Source organism: Neoarius graeffei, chromosome 2 (assembly GCF_027579695.1).
Source record: "Neoarius graeffei isolate fNeoGra1 chromosome 2, fNeoGra1.pri, whole genome shotgun sequence".
Lineage (NCBI taxonomy): Eukaryota > Metazoa > Chordata > Actinopteri > Siluriformes > Ariidae > Neoarius > Neoarius graeffei.
In genome coordinates this window covers 94954749-94974277 of record NC_083570.1, presented here as the reverse complement: position 1 = coordinate 94974277, position 19529 = coordinate 94954749, and the positions used below count along the sequence as shown (strand labels likewise).

General features: G+C 42.7%; 1 protein-coding gene across 1 annotated transcript in view; it reads right to left on the bottom strand.

Annotated features, from left to right (window-relative positions):
• hspa4b (heat shock protein 4b) overlaps window positions 1-19529 on the bottom strand; it is a 52496-nt gene extending 32967 nt beyond the window's left edge. Inside the window, exons 1-4 of the mRNA XM_060915218.1 lie at window positions 19243-19529; window positions 8044-8101; window positions 7780-7920; window positions 4216-4338 (exon numbers count right to left, since the gene is read on the bottom strand). Coding sequence (XP_060771201.1) covers window positions 4216-4338; window positions 7780-7920; window positions 8044-8101; window positions 19243-19349 — 429 coding nt within the window. The 5' untranslated portion in view covers window positions 19350-19529. The remainder of the gene's footprint in view (window positions 1-4215; window positions 4339-7779; window positions 7921-8043; window positions 8102-19242) is intronic.

Below are 19529 nucleotides of genomic sequence, written 5' to 3'. Positions count from 1 at the left end.
AAATCTAGGTATTGACAAACTTGTGCAATTACTGTGGCATTTATTTATTTAATTAAATATTTTACTGCCAATTTCAATTCGAGTCACCCAGTATTATAAAACAGTAAGTGTTTGTATCCCCTTACTGTGGGCTATTTGGAGAGACTACATGCATAGTTGAATCTAAATAAGATTAAGCATTCAGTGCAGAGTAGCCCCATCATTTGTTTTGCTCTGCGATTTTATGTCGTTTGATGATTCCCCAAGAGCAGCAGCACTCACAAGATGCCTGGGAGAGATGATTGTGAAGGATCTCCAGCCTCTGTCCATAGTAGAAGACCAAGGTTTCCAAGGATTTGTGAGAGCTCTTGACCCAAAATATAAACTCCCAGGAAGAAAAAAAAACTGACAGAGACTCACCTTGTAAAGATGTTTGATGAATGTAAGGGCATCTTTGCAAAATGCTTCCAGTGTTGTACTTACCACTGATATGTGGACTTCAGTGTCCACAGAGGCATATTTGACTGTAATGCCGCTTTTCCACTACAAACGCGGCTGAGTCGGGCTGAGCCGTGCCGAGTCGAGCTGAGCGGGGCTGTTGGAGTTGCATTTCGACTACAACCGCGCTGAACCGTGCTGGCTGGAAGTGGGTGGACACATTGGGTGGAGTTAACGAAAGTGGGTGGACGTCACGTGATGTCGTTAAGCAGCGCAAACAGGGACATCAGTGACCTTTTAAGCGGTAGTCTCACGACCCAGATAGTAAACAAACATGGAGGACATGGAGTCGTTAGTGTTGCTGGTCTTGGTGCTGTGGCTTGTTGTCACTGACAACGCGGACAGATACTGGCAAGAGCGTATAGATGAGGCGAGGCGCGTAAGGCTTCAGAAATTCTCGTAATTCGTAATTATTCTTCTTCCGGGTTTACGGTGTTTACAGATCCCAGCGCGCTCGCGGGGCGTGTGTGGGCATGTGAGGACACTCCTCCTCACCAATCAGTGCACAGGGGAGTGTCTGCTCACGCCCCCAACCTCACTCGGCTCGCTTTGGCCCGCTTCAGCCCCACTCCAAAACCGTGCGAGTTTTAGGGGCTAAGCAGGGCTGAAGCGAGCTGAGTCGTGCTGGTTTTTGGTAGTCGAAATGCGAGCCGTGTCGGGCTGAAGTGAGCTGAAGTGAGCTGAAAAAGGGTAGTGGAAAAGGGCCATAACATGTCATCTCATTGAAAACTGGCAAATGAGGGAATTTGTTTTGGAAACCCACACTTTCCATGGGCAGCATACAGCAGATAATATCAGTTTAGCGCTTAAACGCATCACAGAAGAATGGGGCATAACTGACAAGGTTGTTGCAGTTGTGACAGACAATGGTGCAAATATGGTTGCTGCAGTGCACAAGGCTGGATGGAGGCATCATCCATGTTTTGCACATACACTGAATTTAATTGTAAAGGACAGTTTAAAAAAAAGTGTCCCGGAAGTTGTGAAAGTGCTGGAGAAATGCAGTGCGATCGTGTCCTTTTTTCACCACAGCACACAGGCCACACAGAAGCTCAGGGGTATTCAGCAACAGTTGAAAGTGGCAGAGCACAAGCTAATCCAGTCACTGGAATTCAGTTTTTTACATGCTGGAGAGACTCTGTGAGCAAAATGAAGCTGTGACCACAGCCCTCTGCCTTTTGGGGAGGAATGCATTGTGCTTAAATGAGGGAGAATTATCCCTCATCAAGCAAACAGTTGATGCACTACGGCCATTTGAAGAAGCGACACGGGAAGTTTCAGCTGAAAAGTATGTTTCAGTCTCCAAAGTGATTCCGCTCGTGTCACTCATTCACAGGGCTGTAGCAGCCTGTGAACGTCAAGGCAGCTCCCTTGCCACGCAACTGGCACAGCAATGTCAGCGCAGATTCAGGGGTATTGAGAGCATTCACTGTCTAGCTGCCAGTACATTTCTGGATGTTAGGTTTAAACATTTTGGTTTTCGAGACAAAGACAATGTGGAAGTAATGAAAAAATGTCTCCTCTCTGAAATGCAGGAAGTCTATCAGACAGGAGAGGCAGCTCCCACTCTAGCCCCAAGCTCTACAGCTACTGTTAGTTCTACCTCATGGTCTTCTACTTTAGAGCCTTCTACCTTACGGCCTTCTGCCTCAGGGCCAAACCAGAGTCCTGCCCCCTCAGGTTCAGCTGTATCAAAAGGAGGGATATGGACTGATTTTGACATGCAGGTTTCGTCAGGACAACATCACCGGTCAGCTGCCAGTGATGTGCTCATTGAAGTACGTCGGTCCTCGGAAGAAAAAGTGATTCCCCGAGATAGGGATGCACTGACTTGGTGGCAAGAACATGAACCAACCTTCCCAGCCCTGAGCAAACTAGCAGTGAGATACCTGGGAATTACTGCCACTTCCGTACCGGCAGAGAGAGTCTTTTCCAAGGCAGGAGAGGGTCTGAGCAAAAAACGTAACAGACTAAAGGGGAAGACGGTAAATATGCTATTGTTCCTTAACAAAAACATTTGAATGAGGGAAAGTGAAGTGTTATTTACATCAGTTCAGTATGTTAACATGTTCATGTAACATGAATTAAGCAAGTTTTTATTTTTATAGTTCTTAATAATTAAACAATTTGTTTTAATGGTTTTATTATTTACTTATTTTCTTTTTTTCATGTTTGAAACACCATTTTCACATATTTTGTGTCCTCTGTTTGGTTTTTCTGTTATATTAGCTCGGCTATATTGTAAATGAGGCCGCTACCTCAATATACTTCCGAGTTTAAAATAAATAAATACATTACTCTGATGTCTTGTATTCTTTATGAAGCTATGATTTGAAATACACTACTTTTTTTTAGATTTACCAGACATATTTGGTGTATTTGCAAAAAGTATCGGTATCGGATCGGTATCGCCGATACCAGCCTGAATTTTACTCCGTATCGGAAAGGAAATCGGTGGTATCGAACATCACTACCAAATTTCCCTTGGTCCGGACCTTTTGGGTTGGTCTGAATACAAACCACCGAACTCTGGTCCGGACCAAACAAGCGGACCGAGACCGAGCTGCAAGGTCGGACTTGGTCCGGACCAAAGGAACCCTGGTGCGGACGTTTTGGAGGTGTGAAAGCAGACCGGACCTAATCCGACAGTTTTGCTTTTTTGTACCTCGGGAGCTTCCGTCGTCTGTCGAGCATTATGGGAAACAGAGTCTTGACACTCCACCGCAAAGTGCAAACACTGTTTCGGTTGTCAAGGGTCGTTCAGTCACCAGTGGTAGGCGAGTACAAAAAATGAGTAGGAGGCAAACGTGGGCCGAGGAAGAAACGCGTACCCTCGTGGATATATGGGCAGATGTCCACATATCTGAGCTTTTGGAGAGAACACACAAAAATGCCGACGTGTTTGCTGTATTCAGTGAGAAAATGAAGGAGAAGGGGTTCACGCGCTCCCCAGAACAATGTCGGCTAAAAGTGAAGAAACTCCATCAGACCTACATTAAAATCAGGGACATTCTTTCAAAAAGTGGCGGTACTAGCGACGCAAAAAAGAAATTCATCTATTGCGTGAAGAGCCAGAACTGTCACAACATGATGTGCGCTCATCAGCGCTATCCTCCGTAGCCGCCTTGCCCTTTGTCATCGTCGTTGATAAATTACTTGTACAAGGGCATAGTAATCGCACAATTGTGAAAACTGGAAAAAACATACAGCTTTGATGACATTAAAAAGAATAACAGCACGGAAAGCCTCCATGACTACTTAACGCTTTGTGCGCGTGTCGTCTCTGACCAATAGCTGAACGACCTCAGGGCGCGTGGCTTTGTTGACAGATTTTGGTCCGCTTACTAAAATGTACAGTGTGAAAGCGAACCGCACCAAAATGAAAAAAAAAAAAATAAACAAACATTTGGTTCGGACCAAAGCAAGTGAACTATCAAACTATCCTGGTCTGAATACACCCTTATTTTATCAATTTCAAAACAAAAGTGTTTTAACGCGACTGCGCTAAGATGAGTGACAAGTCTGCACCGCAACTATTACATTTACATGCCGCTTTTGAAGTTTGAAATTAATTAAATTTTTTTTTTAAAATCACCTGTGTAGTTATACTAAAAATTCTCCACCTCAGGCTGTTAAAAGACGGTAATGTAAATACTCAACAAACCTGTTATTTTATCCGTCATCATGCAGCTCTATTCGCTGATCAGTGAAAAACAAAACAAAAAAACACACACTCACTGAAATGACGCAGTCGGCCACAGGCTTCTTCAGAGCGCTCTCGGCCGTCTCTTTCAGTTTGGTAAGAAGCATGGCTGTAACCTGCTCAATACTGAACACCTTCTCCTCCTCCATGTACGTAACCTGAGAAAACAGCAGAGCAAGGTTTTTTAAAAAAAATAAATTTATTAATGATTTTTATTGAGGAGTTAGAAATCTCAAACTGGAGATTTTTCTCTGAAATGAGAAACACACTGCTTTGGAGAACAACTCAAAAGGGCATCGCTGATAAACTAGAAACTGCTTAGAGATTACAACGTTCAGTAAATCAGAGCGGTGATGTTCACGCTGCATAGATATGACCTGATGAGGGTATCAGGGCTAGAAGACAGAGACTTTCGTGCAACCAGGCACCATGTGACATTTGTTTGACGCTGCAGATTCCGTCATAACCTTCAGGCTTGCGTTCAGCTCTCTCCCTCGGACTGCGCGTGTTGGTACACGTCTATCGAGGTGTGTTCCTTCTTCTCATGTCATCACCTTGGAGAGTAAACCTGTTTCTCAGAGTCAATAACTGGTACTGGCATGTATCGATAAAACATTAGAGATGGAAGTGGAGCAAAGAAAAAAAATCCTGAACTCATCTCATCATCTCTAGCCGCTTTATCCTGTTCTACAGGGTCGCAGGCAAGCTGGAGCCTATCCCAGCTGACTACGGGCGAAAGGCGGGGTACACCCTGGACAAGTCGCCAGGTCATCACAGGGCTGATACATAGACACAGACAACCATTCACACTCACATTCACACCTACGGTCAATTTAGAGTCACCAGTTAACCTAACCTGCATGTCTTTGGACTGTGGGGGAAACCGGAGCACCCGGAGGAAACCCACGCGGACACGGGGAGAACATGCAAACTCCGCACAGAAAGGCCCTCGCCGGCCCCGGGGCTCGAACCCAGGACCTTCTTGCTGTGAGGCGACAGCACTAACCGCTACACCACCGTGCCGCCCAAAATCCTGAACTTTTGAAAAAATAAAAAATAGTCAAACTAAGATTGGGCACGTCCGCCGAAAATATTTTAATAGCATAACACGCAAAACCCTGCATTCTAGTGCATTTTAGTACTTATTTTCACTAAAACAAGTTATAACTTTTAAGCCCTTTTCTTTCATGTACATTAATGATTAACATGTCAAAAATATCAAATTTAATTCCCATAGTTAATGAGTAATTTTCAGGAGTGCGTTTAGAAAACGCAGTGATTTTCCTGCTACACAGTTCATTACTTTGAAAAAAAAAAAAAAAGACAGTTGAAGGTAAACTCAGCAAAATCCCAAAACAGCACTGTTAAAAAGTAAAGGTCTGTTAGAGTTTCTAAAGCTTTCAGGTTTCAATGTTGGGGACGTTGAGCCTCGTTTATCAATCTTTTAGTCGAGTTGTGCGTTTGCAGAAGCTAAAGTGAACTAAACATTTCCAATTCATGTTTATGCGAGTTGAAGCCAATTGTTTGCATTAGTTCATATTGTCTGTAAATTTAAACACACCAATGAATACCACATTTCTCATGTAAATCAGGGGCGTAGCTAGGAGTTTTCAGGGTGTGTGTGTGTGTCACACACTCACTGGCAGCCTGAGTGCATCATGTAACAAAAAAATAATTACCATTGCTAGTTTTAGGCAGCTTAGAAACCGGCTCTTCCATTATTGCTGTTTCTTCCACGGTTTCTTGATGCGTTCTAGAAACGGCACCAAAACTTCGCTTCGAAGCCACAAAATGCAACTTTGATGGAAAAAATATATATATAATAAATTGCTGACCTCTCTTCATATCGAAAGAAGGAGGGAAGTTTTGCTTGTTTTGACATGGCGAATTATTAACACGAGGAAATCAGGGCTGTGAAATAGAAATGACAAAATCCGAGGAAACAATTTTAGCAGGGGGTCTGGGGGGAGCAGTCCCCCAGGAGCCCCAGAAGCTGAACAGATTGTGTGTATATTGATAGATTTGAAGCGTCTCCTGAAAGCAAATATTTTCTCAACCATGCCATTTAATTTGAACTGTTTATTATTACTATAATAAATTGAATATATAAACGTGAATGTGGCAGCAGGGGCGTGGTCAAGCACCAGTCTGTGACAGGAGGGCGGAGTCAGGGAAGGTAAGTGGCAGAATCACTACACCTGACATCAATTAACCTGTGTTTGTGTGTCTTCCCAGTGACCACGCCCTACTTAAAGAGGGAGAGCGAGAGCAGAGGAGCTCATCCCCGAACTAGACGCCGGTTTTGTGTGCGTGTCTGTTCGATTGAAAGATTGTTCACTGGAAAGTGTGGCAATAAAGCCCTATTGCAAACCCGATCTCTGTCCTGCCGTCCTCTGTGCTCCACCCACGCATAGTGAACCGTTACAGTGAACAAGATGGTCTACCTGGTAATCTATAGTTCAACAGCTTCAATTTCACCAATTCCACGTTTTTTTTCCCTTTAACATGGTCAACCAAACACGTTCTTCCACCAGAACCGTACTTCACATCCTGATGGCACAAGATGCAGTAAGCTTTCCCCGGTTCTTTTATCTTCCGTATGTGCTCATTCACTACCGACTTTAAACTCCAGCCATCGCCAATTCCATGGATTTTTGATGCCGTTTTCCTTGGCAAATGTTTGACATCGTCGGTCTCACCGTCCTCCCTCTGAACGATGTCCCTCCGTGACACGGACATACCGCGAAATTCTCCTTTTCAAAAACGTTGATATCGAAAGCGTGTTTAAAGAGCACAAGATTCGTGCCGTGGTTTGTAAGCATGGCGCAAATGCCGTAAACCGGTCTGTCATTGTTGCAAAAGAAACCTACCCCCCAATTTTTATTGCAAAATTAGATGATTTACCAAAATGATATTTTTGGCGGCCAAATTCGCGGAATTTTCACAGCCCTGGGAAATACTTGTAATTCGCAACTAAAAAGACTGCAGCTACACTGGCAGCTTGAACATGCTTTCTACTGTGATTGTGTTGCGCTTGCGCAGAACGGTGTCAGCCCAGCGTGCCTTAGCTCGTGCACCTGAAGGCGCGCGCGCCTAACGAGCTCTGGCACGCGCGCCGTTAGCAAAGAACACCTGTCTTTAATCAATGTTTGGGCTACTTAAGGACTGCACCCATGCAAGGACGATGCGAAGTATTACGCTGCGTCTAGGAACACGAAAAATCCGAAAAATACATTTCTCCATTCGGAAAACCGGAGATTCTCAAGAGTTTTGTCAAATATCCGGATTTCCGGGTAAACCCGGAAGACTTTCATCTATAAAACACCAAGTACAAAGAGTCCATTATTCACAGTTTCTGGTTTGGGGATGATCCTCACAGCATGACAGTTTTCTCAGACTCCCTCCAAACCTCACGTTAAAATGGATTTGTGCCTCCTTCTCTTCTTGCACTCCTTTCTGTCGAGTGAAAATTTAGCTCGGCTGCTCGAACATCCTGGATCGAGTTGCAGCTCGAGCGAGTTAAAAGCGACAGCCAAATAAAGAAACAAAATTCCCGTTGCTCCTTCTTGTGCCACTTTGAACATTTCTCCATCACTCACCTTAATTCCTGTCGTTCCCGTCGGCATTTGCGAAAGCTCGTAAACGAGACTGGATTTCATACTCTGAACAAACGGGTCTGAGAAAGCACGGCCATGGAAACGCTTGAACCCCTGGACAGTGTTCTTACAATTAGTCACCACCTGTGTTTTAAAGCAGAAAAGAGAAATTCAGCTTTCGTTCGCAGCCTTTCAATCATCGTCAGAGGAAAATAAATAATACAGATAGAGAGAGGTTTATTAAAACTCAAATTATTCCTCACATACCTGGCTTTTTGCAGCCGCACCGATGGATCGATTTCTCGGGCCAAACGACACACATGCTCTAAAATTGAAGGAAGGAAAAAAGGTTACGAGGGAAATTATTTTTTACGTGTCCGATATTACATTCCAGAAACACACTGACAAAAAGGGCTTCATTTCATCTCTGGAAGACATGGTATCCGAACAGTCATACCAATTCACCAATATTCACAAAAGGTTACAAGTTCGAATCCCAGTCACTGATCAGCCCTTTAACGAGGCCCATGCTCACTCACTCTAATGTGCTACTGTTTCCATAGTAATAGCAGAGCTGTATGGCAGACACTTTACAGAAAGTTTAAAAAAGTTACGTGAAATCATGTTGATGTGTTAGGACTTTGTAACAGCCAGAGATGAAGCTGTAACCAAGTTTCCCCCGACACGGGAACTCTCAGGTTTTGTACTCTCTCAGTAAAATGACAAGCAACGTAAAAAAAAAAAAAAAAAAGAATAAAATAAAAAGAAAAAAAAACCTTATTGTAATGCTTTAAAATTAATATCATTAGTCACGACCAAAATGAATTAATAAAGCAAGGGAAATTTTTTTTAAAATATTTTATCATCAAGCACAAAACTATTGATAAATCGCAGCGGCCGGATCCCGAGAAAAGGCAGCCTTGCCCCAGGGCTAATCTCGCATGACGTCACGCGTGGAACTCCAGTTTTCTGGGTCATTTCTATTCATATGGCTCTGTGCTTGTTTACTCACTGAAATTGGATATTGTTGGAATCTTACAAAAACAATGATAGGAAAGCATTGCGTTGTGTTTGGACATTCAAATCCATATACATTCAGTTCATGAATTTCCGAGAAATGACACTAAAGCGACAATGGGTGAGGTTTGCGCAAAAGAAGCGGGCAGATTTCGTGTCGCCTACTAATAATAAATCTGATTCTTCAAGTGTTCACCACCACCAGAACGACCACGTGGGAATTATTGGAGCAAAAAGAACCCCATTTATTGAATAACATTTGATCAGTTCATCGATTCCCCTATCACACTCTTCATATTTTCTTTCAATAATTACACTGAATAAGCGAACTTTTAAAAGATATATATTTTTTTTTCCGTGTTTATTGAGGTCCCTATATTTTGCAGCGGCCAGCTTCGAATAAAAAATAAAAATTAAAAATAAAAATCCCCAAACCAATCTGTGTTTCCAGTTCTCTCTGCCTGGTGGTGCGCTATCGGACGTGAGCGGGACTGTCCGATAGTGCACCACCAGGCAGAGAGAACTGGAAACACAGATTGGTTTGGGGATTTTTTTTTTTTTAATTCGAAGCTGGCCGCTGCAAAATATAGGGACCTCAATAAACACGGAAAAAAATATATATATATATAAAAAAAATAAAATCTTTTAAAAGTTCGCTTATTCAGTGTAATTATTGGTTTCTCCTCTTGGGGACTCAAAAAGAACCGTTTACTCCAAAATATCCTTGAGAATCATTTGCCCCTTCATCCAACATAAGAATCCCGATCACTATCAGAATTCTCTCCAAAACGTGATTCCATATCGCGACTGTTGTGCACGGGAACGAAACTGATACCTGAACTGTTACATGTGTGACGCCACAAACCCCTTCGGGATCTTCCGAATGAGTCTCAGCAGATTCCATATTTTAAAAATAAATAAAATTTTTAAAAAAAGGCTGATTTTCCATTAATTTATGGCCTTTTGGATCATCTATGGTTTGAAAACACATGGTCAAGCAACATAACGATTGTTGCTTTGTACGGGGGGGGGTGGTTTCAGGACATTAAATTCACTTTAACCCTCATTAACATCAAGTGATAAAAAGAGTGACACTGGTAAGAGAACAACTATTTATAGACCCTACAATAAGAACGTTAACAGGAATTAACCTGTTTCAGACACTCCTAATCATTAAACTTAACTATAAATGGATAAACAAAACAGTATCCAGATAAACATCAGTCAGTCATTCTTTAACCCTTTCGTTTCATGCCTCATGTTTGCCAAGTCATGTGACAATGATATTTTCCACACACCAAGAACACTACTATATGTGTTCAAAAAGGATATTTATATCATGACTTTGGCCACCAGCAAATATTTTAGGCCTGAATGTTAATTTTTATACACACATTTGAAGAATGTGTTAAAATTATATGCAGTATAACGCGGCCTTTTTTTTTTTTTTTTTAAAACTCATGACATTTTGGCATGGGGGAAAGTAGTCCAAAGCCCTATTCGCACGGGATTAGTATTACCTGTGAACCTCTGGCGATTTGTAATAATTGCAGAGAATGTCTGAGATGTTAGTCCCGTGCGAATGCGCCATGTCTGTAATTTGTAAAGTAATAATTCCGCCACAAATTACCTACTATAGTTTGTCAAACACAGACGTCCAGTGACAATACTAGTCCCGTGCAAATACGCATGTCCGTGTTTGTTACTGTAATTGCGCGAGTTTTATATCTTTTCCGGTTACTGTGAGTAGGCTAATGGAGGCTACGGTTGAAATTTTCATGAGTACTGTTTTAGGGGCAAGTGGTAGTCGTGCCCCATACGGAATCTGCTTCCCAAAAACAGCAAGAAATCCAAGAGGAGAGCTCGGAGATTTTTGACCTGGATGACTTGTGTGGGTGCTTTCGGTAAGGAACATTTTTAACATTTCATAGCTATAGCCAGGCCATATCCTCCATGGACTAGGGATGGCGAAAACTAAAAAAAATCTTGACCGACCACCGAGCCTCATTAGCCGGTTAACCTAGGAGTTTAAACAGGGATGCAAACGGCACGCCTTTTTCACGGCTCGTGCAGATCCGATTTTTTTTTTTGGGGGGGGGGGCGTTGGAGTGTCTGAATAATTTCATCAGAGTAAATTCTGTATTAAAATTACTACATAAGCAAATGCCGTTACAGTCCATGAAAAAGCCGTGAAAAAGTCGGCATCTGCGCCTTTAGTTTGTGTGGAGAGATATGATCTGCAATAACATGCATTGTTGGCTACAGAGCGAAACATGCTTTCAGAATGCACTGGCCAAGGCAGGACTAAACTCCATGTGCCTTCTAATAATAATTAAAAAAAAAAAAAAACAATAGTAATTTGTAAGCTAAAAAGCCTGTGTCTACACTTTTCTCTTGCCGAGTGGCAGCGGGAGGGCGGGACATGACTGAATGGGTGTTTCTGATTTGTCAGCTGTCTTTAACTGGGGCGGGAGGGCGGGACATGACTGAATGGGTGTTTCTGAAGCACAGTATGTTACGACATATCCGGTCGTGATGTCTGTAAATTGAGTAAATTACAGACTTTGCTTATCCCGTGCGAATGCAAGGGATTTAACACAGAGGTTGGGTGGGAATTTACAAATTAGTATAGGTTCACAGGTAATACTAATCCCGTGCGAATAGGGCTAAAGATAATGCATGCAAAAATATTAAACAATAGGTTCAAAATAATTTAGGCATGAAAGGGTTAATAAATAAACTAGTGTTAACAGATTGCTGTGTGTATATTTTATATGAGAGAGAGAGAGAGAGAGAGAGAGAGAGAGAGAGAGGAATTAAACACTTTGGGAAGGAGCAGTTATTAGAAAAATAAACATTGCAGTGGAAATACCAACTCTGCTTCATACCACACTGATCTTGATTATTTTCCAATAACAGCACCCTCGTGCGTTTTATTCCTGATATGAATTGTCTCGCTGGGTGAAGACTCAAAATGCTGCATAAGATTCAGTGATGCAATGCAGTTCTCGTATGCTTCAGGTTTGATTGATTGATAGAGCAAGTAAATCAAAGTGACAGCAACCAATTGTAGGTTCATGTATGTAGAAGAGGGCAGACAGCACTTTCCTTCGAGTATGTTACACCGCAGCAGTTTGAAAAGAAGAGACTGGTTGGTTTCACAAGTCTCAGAGGAAACTAGTGTTCGGTTCGACGATTCAACGCTTTTAGTTTTAAAATTAGCTCATATGGCCCTTTTCCACTACCCTTTTTCAGCTCACTTCAGCCCGACACGGCTCGCGTTTCGACTACCTCAGGGCAGCACGACTCAGCTCGCTTCAGCCCTGCTCAGCACCCAAAACTCGCACGGTTTTGGAGTGGGGCTGAAGCGAGCCAAACCGACCCGAGTGGGGATAGGGGCGTGAGGAGACACTCCCCTGTGCACCGATTGGTGAGGAGGAGTGTCCTCACACGCCCACACACGCCCCGCGAGCACGCTGGGATCTGTAAACACCGCAAAGCTGGAAGAAGAATTACGAGAATTTCTGAAGCCTTATGCGCCTCGCCTCATCTATACGCTCTTGCCAGTATCTGTTGGCGTTGTCGGTGACAACAAGCCACAGCACCAAGACCAGCAACACTAACGACTCCATGTCCTCCATGTTTATTGTTTACTATCCGGGTCGTGAGACTACCGCTTAAAAGCTCACTGATGTCACTGTTTGCGCCGCCTAATGACATCACGTGACGTCCACCCACTTTCGCTAACTCCACCCAATGTGTCCACCCACTTCCAGCCAGCACGGTTCAGCGCGGTTGTAGTCGAAATGCAACTCCAACAGCCCCGCTCAGCCCGACTCAGCACGGCACGGCTCAGCCCGACTCAGCCGCGTTGGTAGTGGAAAAGTGGCAATAGAAAAAGGTGAATCACTAATACGAGTATTTAATTAAAAAGTTAAACGAAAACAGACACCAAGCCTGTCTTGGTTTCATTTTCCAGAACATTTCTTCCATAGCTCAGAATTTTTTTCTAAAATATCTTGAAAAACCTGAATACACACGGAGTTACAACAAGGGCCCAAAACTGATAATTACAAAAGAACTGACACTGGAGACTCCTCCCGGAAATATTTATATATTTCTAAAAAAAAAAAAAAAAACCCTTTAACATTTGGGCAAGCCATGTCCTAATGGTTAGAGAAGCAGCTTTGGGATCAGAAGGTTGCTGGTTTGATTCCCTGGACCAGCAGAAGTGCCCTTGAGCAAGGGACCTCACCCCCAACTGTTCCCCAGGCTGCTCTGGGTCCGTTGTACGTCACTCTGGATAACAGCATCTGCTAAATCTCATGTACCGTAACGCAAATAAACATGTCCCTACAGAAACGTTCACCATTACAGTGCTCAGCGTAAACGAGTACACCCACTTTGAAAAGTAAAATTTTAAACAATTTCCAAAATGTTGACAAGTTTAATATAACATCTGTTTAACTTATAACGTGAAAGTAAGGTTAATAATATAACAGATTACACATTTTTCAGTTTTACTCAAATTAGGGTGGTGCAAAAATGAGTACACCCCACAACAAAAACTACTACATCTAGTGCTTTGTATGGCCTCCATGATTTTTAATGACCGCACCAAGTCTTCTAGGCATGGAATGAACAAGTTGGCGACATTTTGCAACATCAATCTTTTTCCATTCTTCAACAATGACCTCTTTTAGTGACTGGATGCTGGATGGACAGTGATGCTCAACTTGTCTCTTCAGAATTCCCCATAGGTGTTCGATTGGGTTCAGATCAGGAGACATACTTGGCCACTGAATCACTTAAACCCTGTTCTTCAGAAATCCAACAGTGGCCTTAGATGTGCGTTTAGTCATGTCGGAAAAGTCCACGATGACCAAGGGCACGGAGTGATGGTAGCAGCTTCTCTTTCAGTATAGAGCAATACGTCTGTGAATTCATGATGCCATCAATGAAATGCAGCTCCCCGACACCAGCAGCCCCACATAAGGACACCGCCACCACCATGTTTCACTGTAGGCACCAGGCATTTTTCTTTGTATTCCTCACTTTTGCGACGCCATACAGTTTTGAAGCCATCAGTTCCAAAAACATTTATCTTGGTCTCATCACTCCAGAGTATAGAGTCCCAGTAGTCTTCATCTTTGTCAGCATGGGCCCTGGCAAACTTGAGGTGGGCTTTCGGAGAGGCTTCTGTCGTGAATGGCATCCATGCATGCCATTCCTCTGCAGCGTGCGCCGTACTGTGTCACGGGAAATAGTCACCCCAGTTTGGCTTTCTACTTCTTTAGATAACTGCCGATTTTCTTCAACCCTTCTCATCAGAAGACGCTCCTGTCGAGGTGTGAACTTCCGTGGACGACCTGGACGTCTCTGTGAGATGGTTGCGGTTCCATCTTTCTTCAATTTTTGTACCACTTTTGCGACAGTATTCTGACTGATAAGTAAAGCTTTGCTGAGCTTCTTCTAGCCTTCACCTTTGTGGTGGAAAAAAATTATTTTCTTTCTCAGGCCTTCTGTCATTTCTCTTCCATGTGGTGCCGTTGCTGACAGCATGAAATGGGAAAGGGTTTTCTTTAAGTAACAACTTAAAGAAAAGTTAAAGTCAGCTGTCTGCTGGACACCTGTGTAATGACTAATTAGACTAGCCTGTGATTATATTCTTGTTAAATTAGGCATGTGTAGTCTAGTTTAGCTTTGCTCCAGAGACTTTCAGTGGGGTGTACTCCTTTTTGCACCACCCTAATTTGAGTAAAACTGAAAAAAAAAAAAAAAAAAAAGTGTGTAATCCAAGTTATATTATTAACCTTACTTTTTCCCGTTCTAAGTTAAACAGATGTTATATTAAACTTTGTCTGTTCAACATTTTGGAAATTGTTTGTGTTCATTGAGATATTGTTTAAGATGTTATTTTTCAAAAGGGTTGCACTCATTTACGCTGAGCACTGCATGTTCTGCCTTGTAAAAGAACACCACGTTTTATTCTGTTGAGCACTGGACTCGTTTTAGATTATGCTCAGCACCTATTACACTTGTGCAAGTTGTTACTACAGAAACAAAAATTACGATAAACCTTGCAGCTGTCAGAGCTGCTTTTATAGGAAATTAATAGGGGAGAATAGAGGAGCTGTTCCTGTACGGGCAGGAAAACTGTGAAGGGAGTTGAGTGAATAAACAGCACTTTCCCCTCCCTCTGTATCGTCGCTGAAGCGCCCTTGAGCAAGGCACCTAAAGGCCTCTGCATGCTCTGGCGACAAGGCTTTCGCAGACAGCTTTTCGCAGACAGTTGTAATTTATCGTTGAGCGGGGAGTAATAGGCGTGCGCGATGTTATTCACCGCCACAACGCAAGGGGGCGTGAAGTCGCAAAATCGCTAGGAATAGTTGGTGGGTGTGGTTAGTGGAGTGTTTATCCTCCGGTTACTTATAATGACTAGAACTGGAGTCGTATAGATGTACGTACTTCCTCACTTCCGTACTGCTCCATCTTCGCTCGTGTTTTTAAAAATGGCGGTCGTGAAAACAAAAACCGGGAAAGTAGGGAAGCGGAAGTGCGTGTACAGCGGGTAGAGTGGACCAATCAGAGCCCTCTTGTCTGCAATGCTGTCTGCGAGGCTTCTGCGGTGGTCACAATTTTTGGGAGGTGCGCGCAGAGTGTCTGCGAAGGTGGGGGTGGCTACGCAGACGCTGTCTGCGACGCCATCTGCGAGGACTGGGTTGTCAGCATAAATTGGCCTTAACTCCCAACTAATCCCCGGGTGCTGTAGCACAGCTGCCCACTCCTCACTTGCATGTTCATTGCTTCAGAGGAGTCAAATGCAGACAAAGCAAAGGAGGAATTTCACTACCTGCGTCCGAAACCACTCACTATATAGCGAGTTCGTCATTTTGTAGCGCTGTCCGAATGTATAGTGAGAATTATCACACTCTATATAGTGGGCTCAGTATCCCACAATGCACCATGAAGAGTAGCGTACAACCGATGGTCACTAGCCAAACAATATACACCATCATGCATTGCAGCCCCGCTGAAAGAAAAAGCATGCTGGGGGTGAATGGCTGGAAGAAGAAACCCATTATAAACAGACATTCAAGTACAATTAAACAGTAAGAGAACAGAAAATAATCTAAAATAGAATAAGGCAGATAAATTGCCTTTGAGGGGTGGAATTAAATAAGTTTTTACTTCAGCCCACTCCTTTTCGGACATGTAAACTCAAAACTGCTTAGTGCGTCCTTGTTTGTACTTTTGTCTTGTTTTATTTTGTTTTGATATATTATTATTACCTATATTATTTAAGGTTTATTTTCTAATTTAGTGGCTTTTTACGTGTTCTTGTTGCAAATGCTGTTTTTTTCTTGTTATCTGCTTATTTAGTCATTGTTTGTTTACATGTTTGAATAAACTATCATCAAAATACGAGGATAAAAGTCGCAGTGCAGAGTGAGGAATTAATCAAAAGCCTCAAATTTGATTTAATAAAAAGGTAGCGGCGGTAGAGGACGGCCCCATACGGACAGTTAAGAGCCACACCTGGAGGACGCTCTGGACTCTTACAGTAATGCTTTTATGGCTGAGGACTACAGTTGACTTGCTAACTTTAGGACTGCAGTTGTCATGAACAGTTTTGCACTCAAGTTTCCATCAATGAAGAGTTATAACTTCAACGAAACTGACTTCATGTTAAAACTGTTAATGTTATAATCATGCTGTCTGTTGTCGCCCAAATGAGGATGGGTTCCCTTTTGAGTCTGGTTTCTCTCAAGGTTTCTTCCTCATGTCGTCTGAGGGAGCAAACCTCCCTCGCCACAGGTTTGCTCATTAGGGATAAAAATAGCTTAAGTTTAAAGTCATTCAAATTCTGTAAAGCTGCTTTGCAAAAAGGTCTGTTGTTAAAAGCGCTATAGATATAAACTTGACTTGCGACAAAAATAAAGGCTGCTTTTCCTTCTGAAATCAAATCAACACCACCTGACCAATCAGATTTAAGAAAGCAAGAACAAATTGGTATTGGTTTTGAGAACGGAGACAGCTAATTTAATATTTCAGATTTAGTAATTTTTTTTATTAAGAAAACAACTTCATATCACCACAGTCGCAGCCCAAGGGCTGAATTGGTGTGACGTTACAAAATACGACTGTTAACATTAAAAATAACGTAAAAGATCAATATTCAGACCTGTACCCCTAATTAAAACATAGGAAGAACATTTGAACAGTTAAGTGTTGATTAAACGAACCATGTGCGGGATGGCACCAGTTCTGTAACATTCAGTTCGACACTTAAGAACGTCCAGATTGCTATCAAAACGGGTTTGACGGCAGCTAACGTTCACTCTTGTAGGCAGTAGAAGATGGCGATATTGTTCAGACACTAAGAGTGATTTGGCAAACTTTAAAAAGCCCGTTACCTATACGATTTGTATAGGTAATTGTATGGGGCGGGGCAGGGCGGCACGGTAGTGTAGTGGTGAGCGCTGTCGCCTCACAGCGAGAAGGTCCGGGTTCGAGCCCCGTGGCCGGCGAGGGCCTTTCTGTGCGGAGTTTGCATGTTCTCCCCGTGTCCGCGTGGGTTTCCTCCGGGTGCTCCGGTTTCCCCCACAGTCCAAAGACATGCAGGTTAGGTTAACTGGTGACTCTAAACTGACCGTAGGTGTGAATGTGAGTGTGAATGGTTGTCTGTGTCTATGTGTCAGCCCTGTGATGACCTGGCGACTTGTCCAGGGTGTACCCTGCCTTTCGCCCGTAGTCAGCTGGGATAGGCTCCAGCTTGCCTGCGACCCTGTAGAACAGGATAAAGCGGCTACAGATAATGATGAATGAGATGAGGGCCAAATTCATACTTAGGAAGCCATTCAAGTTCACAACATTTGTCATTCACGTTTTCTGAACCAATCAGGGCGTGAGACTATCTTGCATGTTTGAATCAGTTTCTAAAGCATTCCTTGTTTTCACAAATCTCTCGCGGTTCCCTCGAGGACTCTGTAATTCTTGAAAAGTAACATCTTTCAGGATTGATCCCGGATATTTCTCGTCTCCGATGCCGATCCAATGCTGCCTGCATTACTTTAAGAGAGACTTGGTTTGTAGTTTTCCCCATTTTCTTTCCTCACTTCTGCATAAAACCGCAACAGCACCTTGTCTAACTCACAGCATTCGTACGCCACTAGAGTCTCGTTCATTTCTTTTTCTGCGGCCCATTTTTTACACACAGAAAGCCAAAAACGCGTACTATTTTTGGTATTTTCATTTTCGCTTGCAATTGGTTTATCATTTCTTCGTCAAATATAGCGAAACGCGTCATTGCTGAGTCAGCAGAGTCAGCCATTTTGTTGACAAAATTTGCTAATTTTTTGTAACCGTAACCAAGCAACGAACTAGCCAATAGCATTTCAGAAATCCGGCCACGTGTTAAGGGAAAGAAAAAAAAAGCCCTCCTTGATTGACCAATCAGAATTGAGTAATTTGGCCCCATGTATTATAACTAGAAATAAATAAAGGAGAGGGAAATCCAAAGGCTTAAAGATTTTATATATGGGTTGGCTTTTCATCCATATAAGAGAGACAAAGAAAGGATGGAGGTGAACTTGTGGTTATTTTTCCTACATTAAAAGGGAAAAATATCAATAATTACAATCAGAATTTAATAAAATGACAAATGATTAAGACACTGCTCCCCTTTTATCTCGAGCACAAGGCTCAGTAATTTAGGATCCCTGAAGAATTTTCTAGAAAAACTGATGATGATGATTTTCCCTCAGTGGCAGTAGATGCTAAGATAAAGCAGAAATATAAGCGTTTATACAGCTTTTTGGTTTGAAACTGTTTTAAGAAAGCTTACAGACATTGTAAAGCAAAAATATAAATATAATTACTGAAAATAAAGTAAAATAAAAGCGCAAAACATGGGCTCATCCAGCTTAGCTTAGCTCATCTAACTGGTCAGGTGAGGAGAAGTTTCTAGAACATCAACTGCTTATTCAGGTAACAACCTTAGCTTATCATCATTTTACCCAGCTAACCGTTATATCTTACCTCACATATGTGAATGAAAACAAAGTTTGGACATTAAAAGTGTGATTAATTCAGCATCATGTCCCAACCTGTAAAATTCCATTTTAGCTTAACGCTAAGCAGCTAACCTCGCTCTGGCTAGTCGCGCATGCTATCGGGCCGCGTCCTAAATAGCTGCCAAGTCACTACACACGTACACTACAGCACAATGGTTTCCCCGCCCTACCTAGTGCACTACATGTTCCTTAGGGAGTTATTTAGAACAAAGCCCCGGCATCATTTTGTTTTACTCTGACACTGTAAATGAGTATGCTAGGGGGAAAATAATAAGAATAAAAATAGCACCACCACTATGGCGGATTCTAGATGATAGCTGTGGTGATGAGTGATGTAGGAGAGAGTGATAAGTGATCCGCCATGTTTACTCACGGTGTGCACCGGTCGCTGTATTCATTCGCTATCGTTTCAATGCCTCCAGCTCGAGCAACAGCGATGTAGCAGTTCATAAAACCGACGTCAAATCCCACCACGGACATGTTTATTACAAACCAGCCCTCAGCACCAGTCCGACAGCTAACAGAGACACTGCAACACCGAACTACACGCGCAACAACAGCGAAGCTTCGACAAGGTGATCATACAAAACCCGAGATGTTTTAATTCACCATCCCAGCCCTGATTCACGAGATGCGATAAAGCCGGTGGTGAGCTGACTG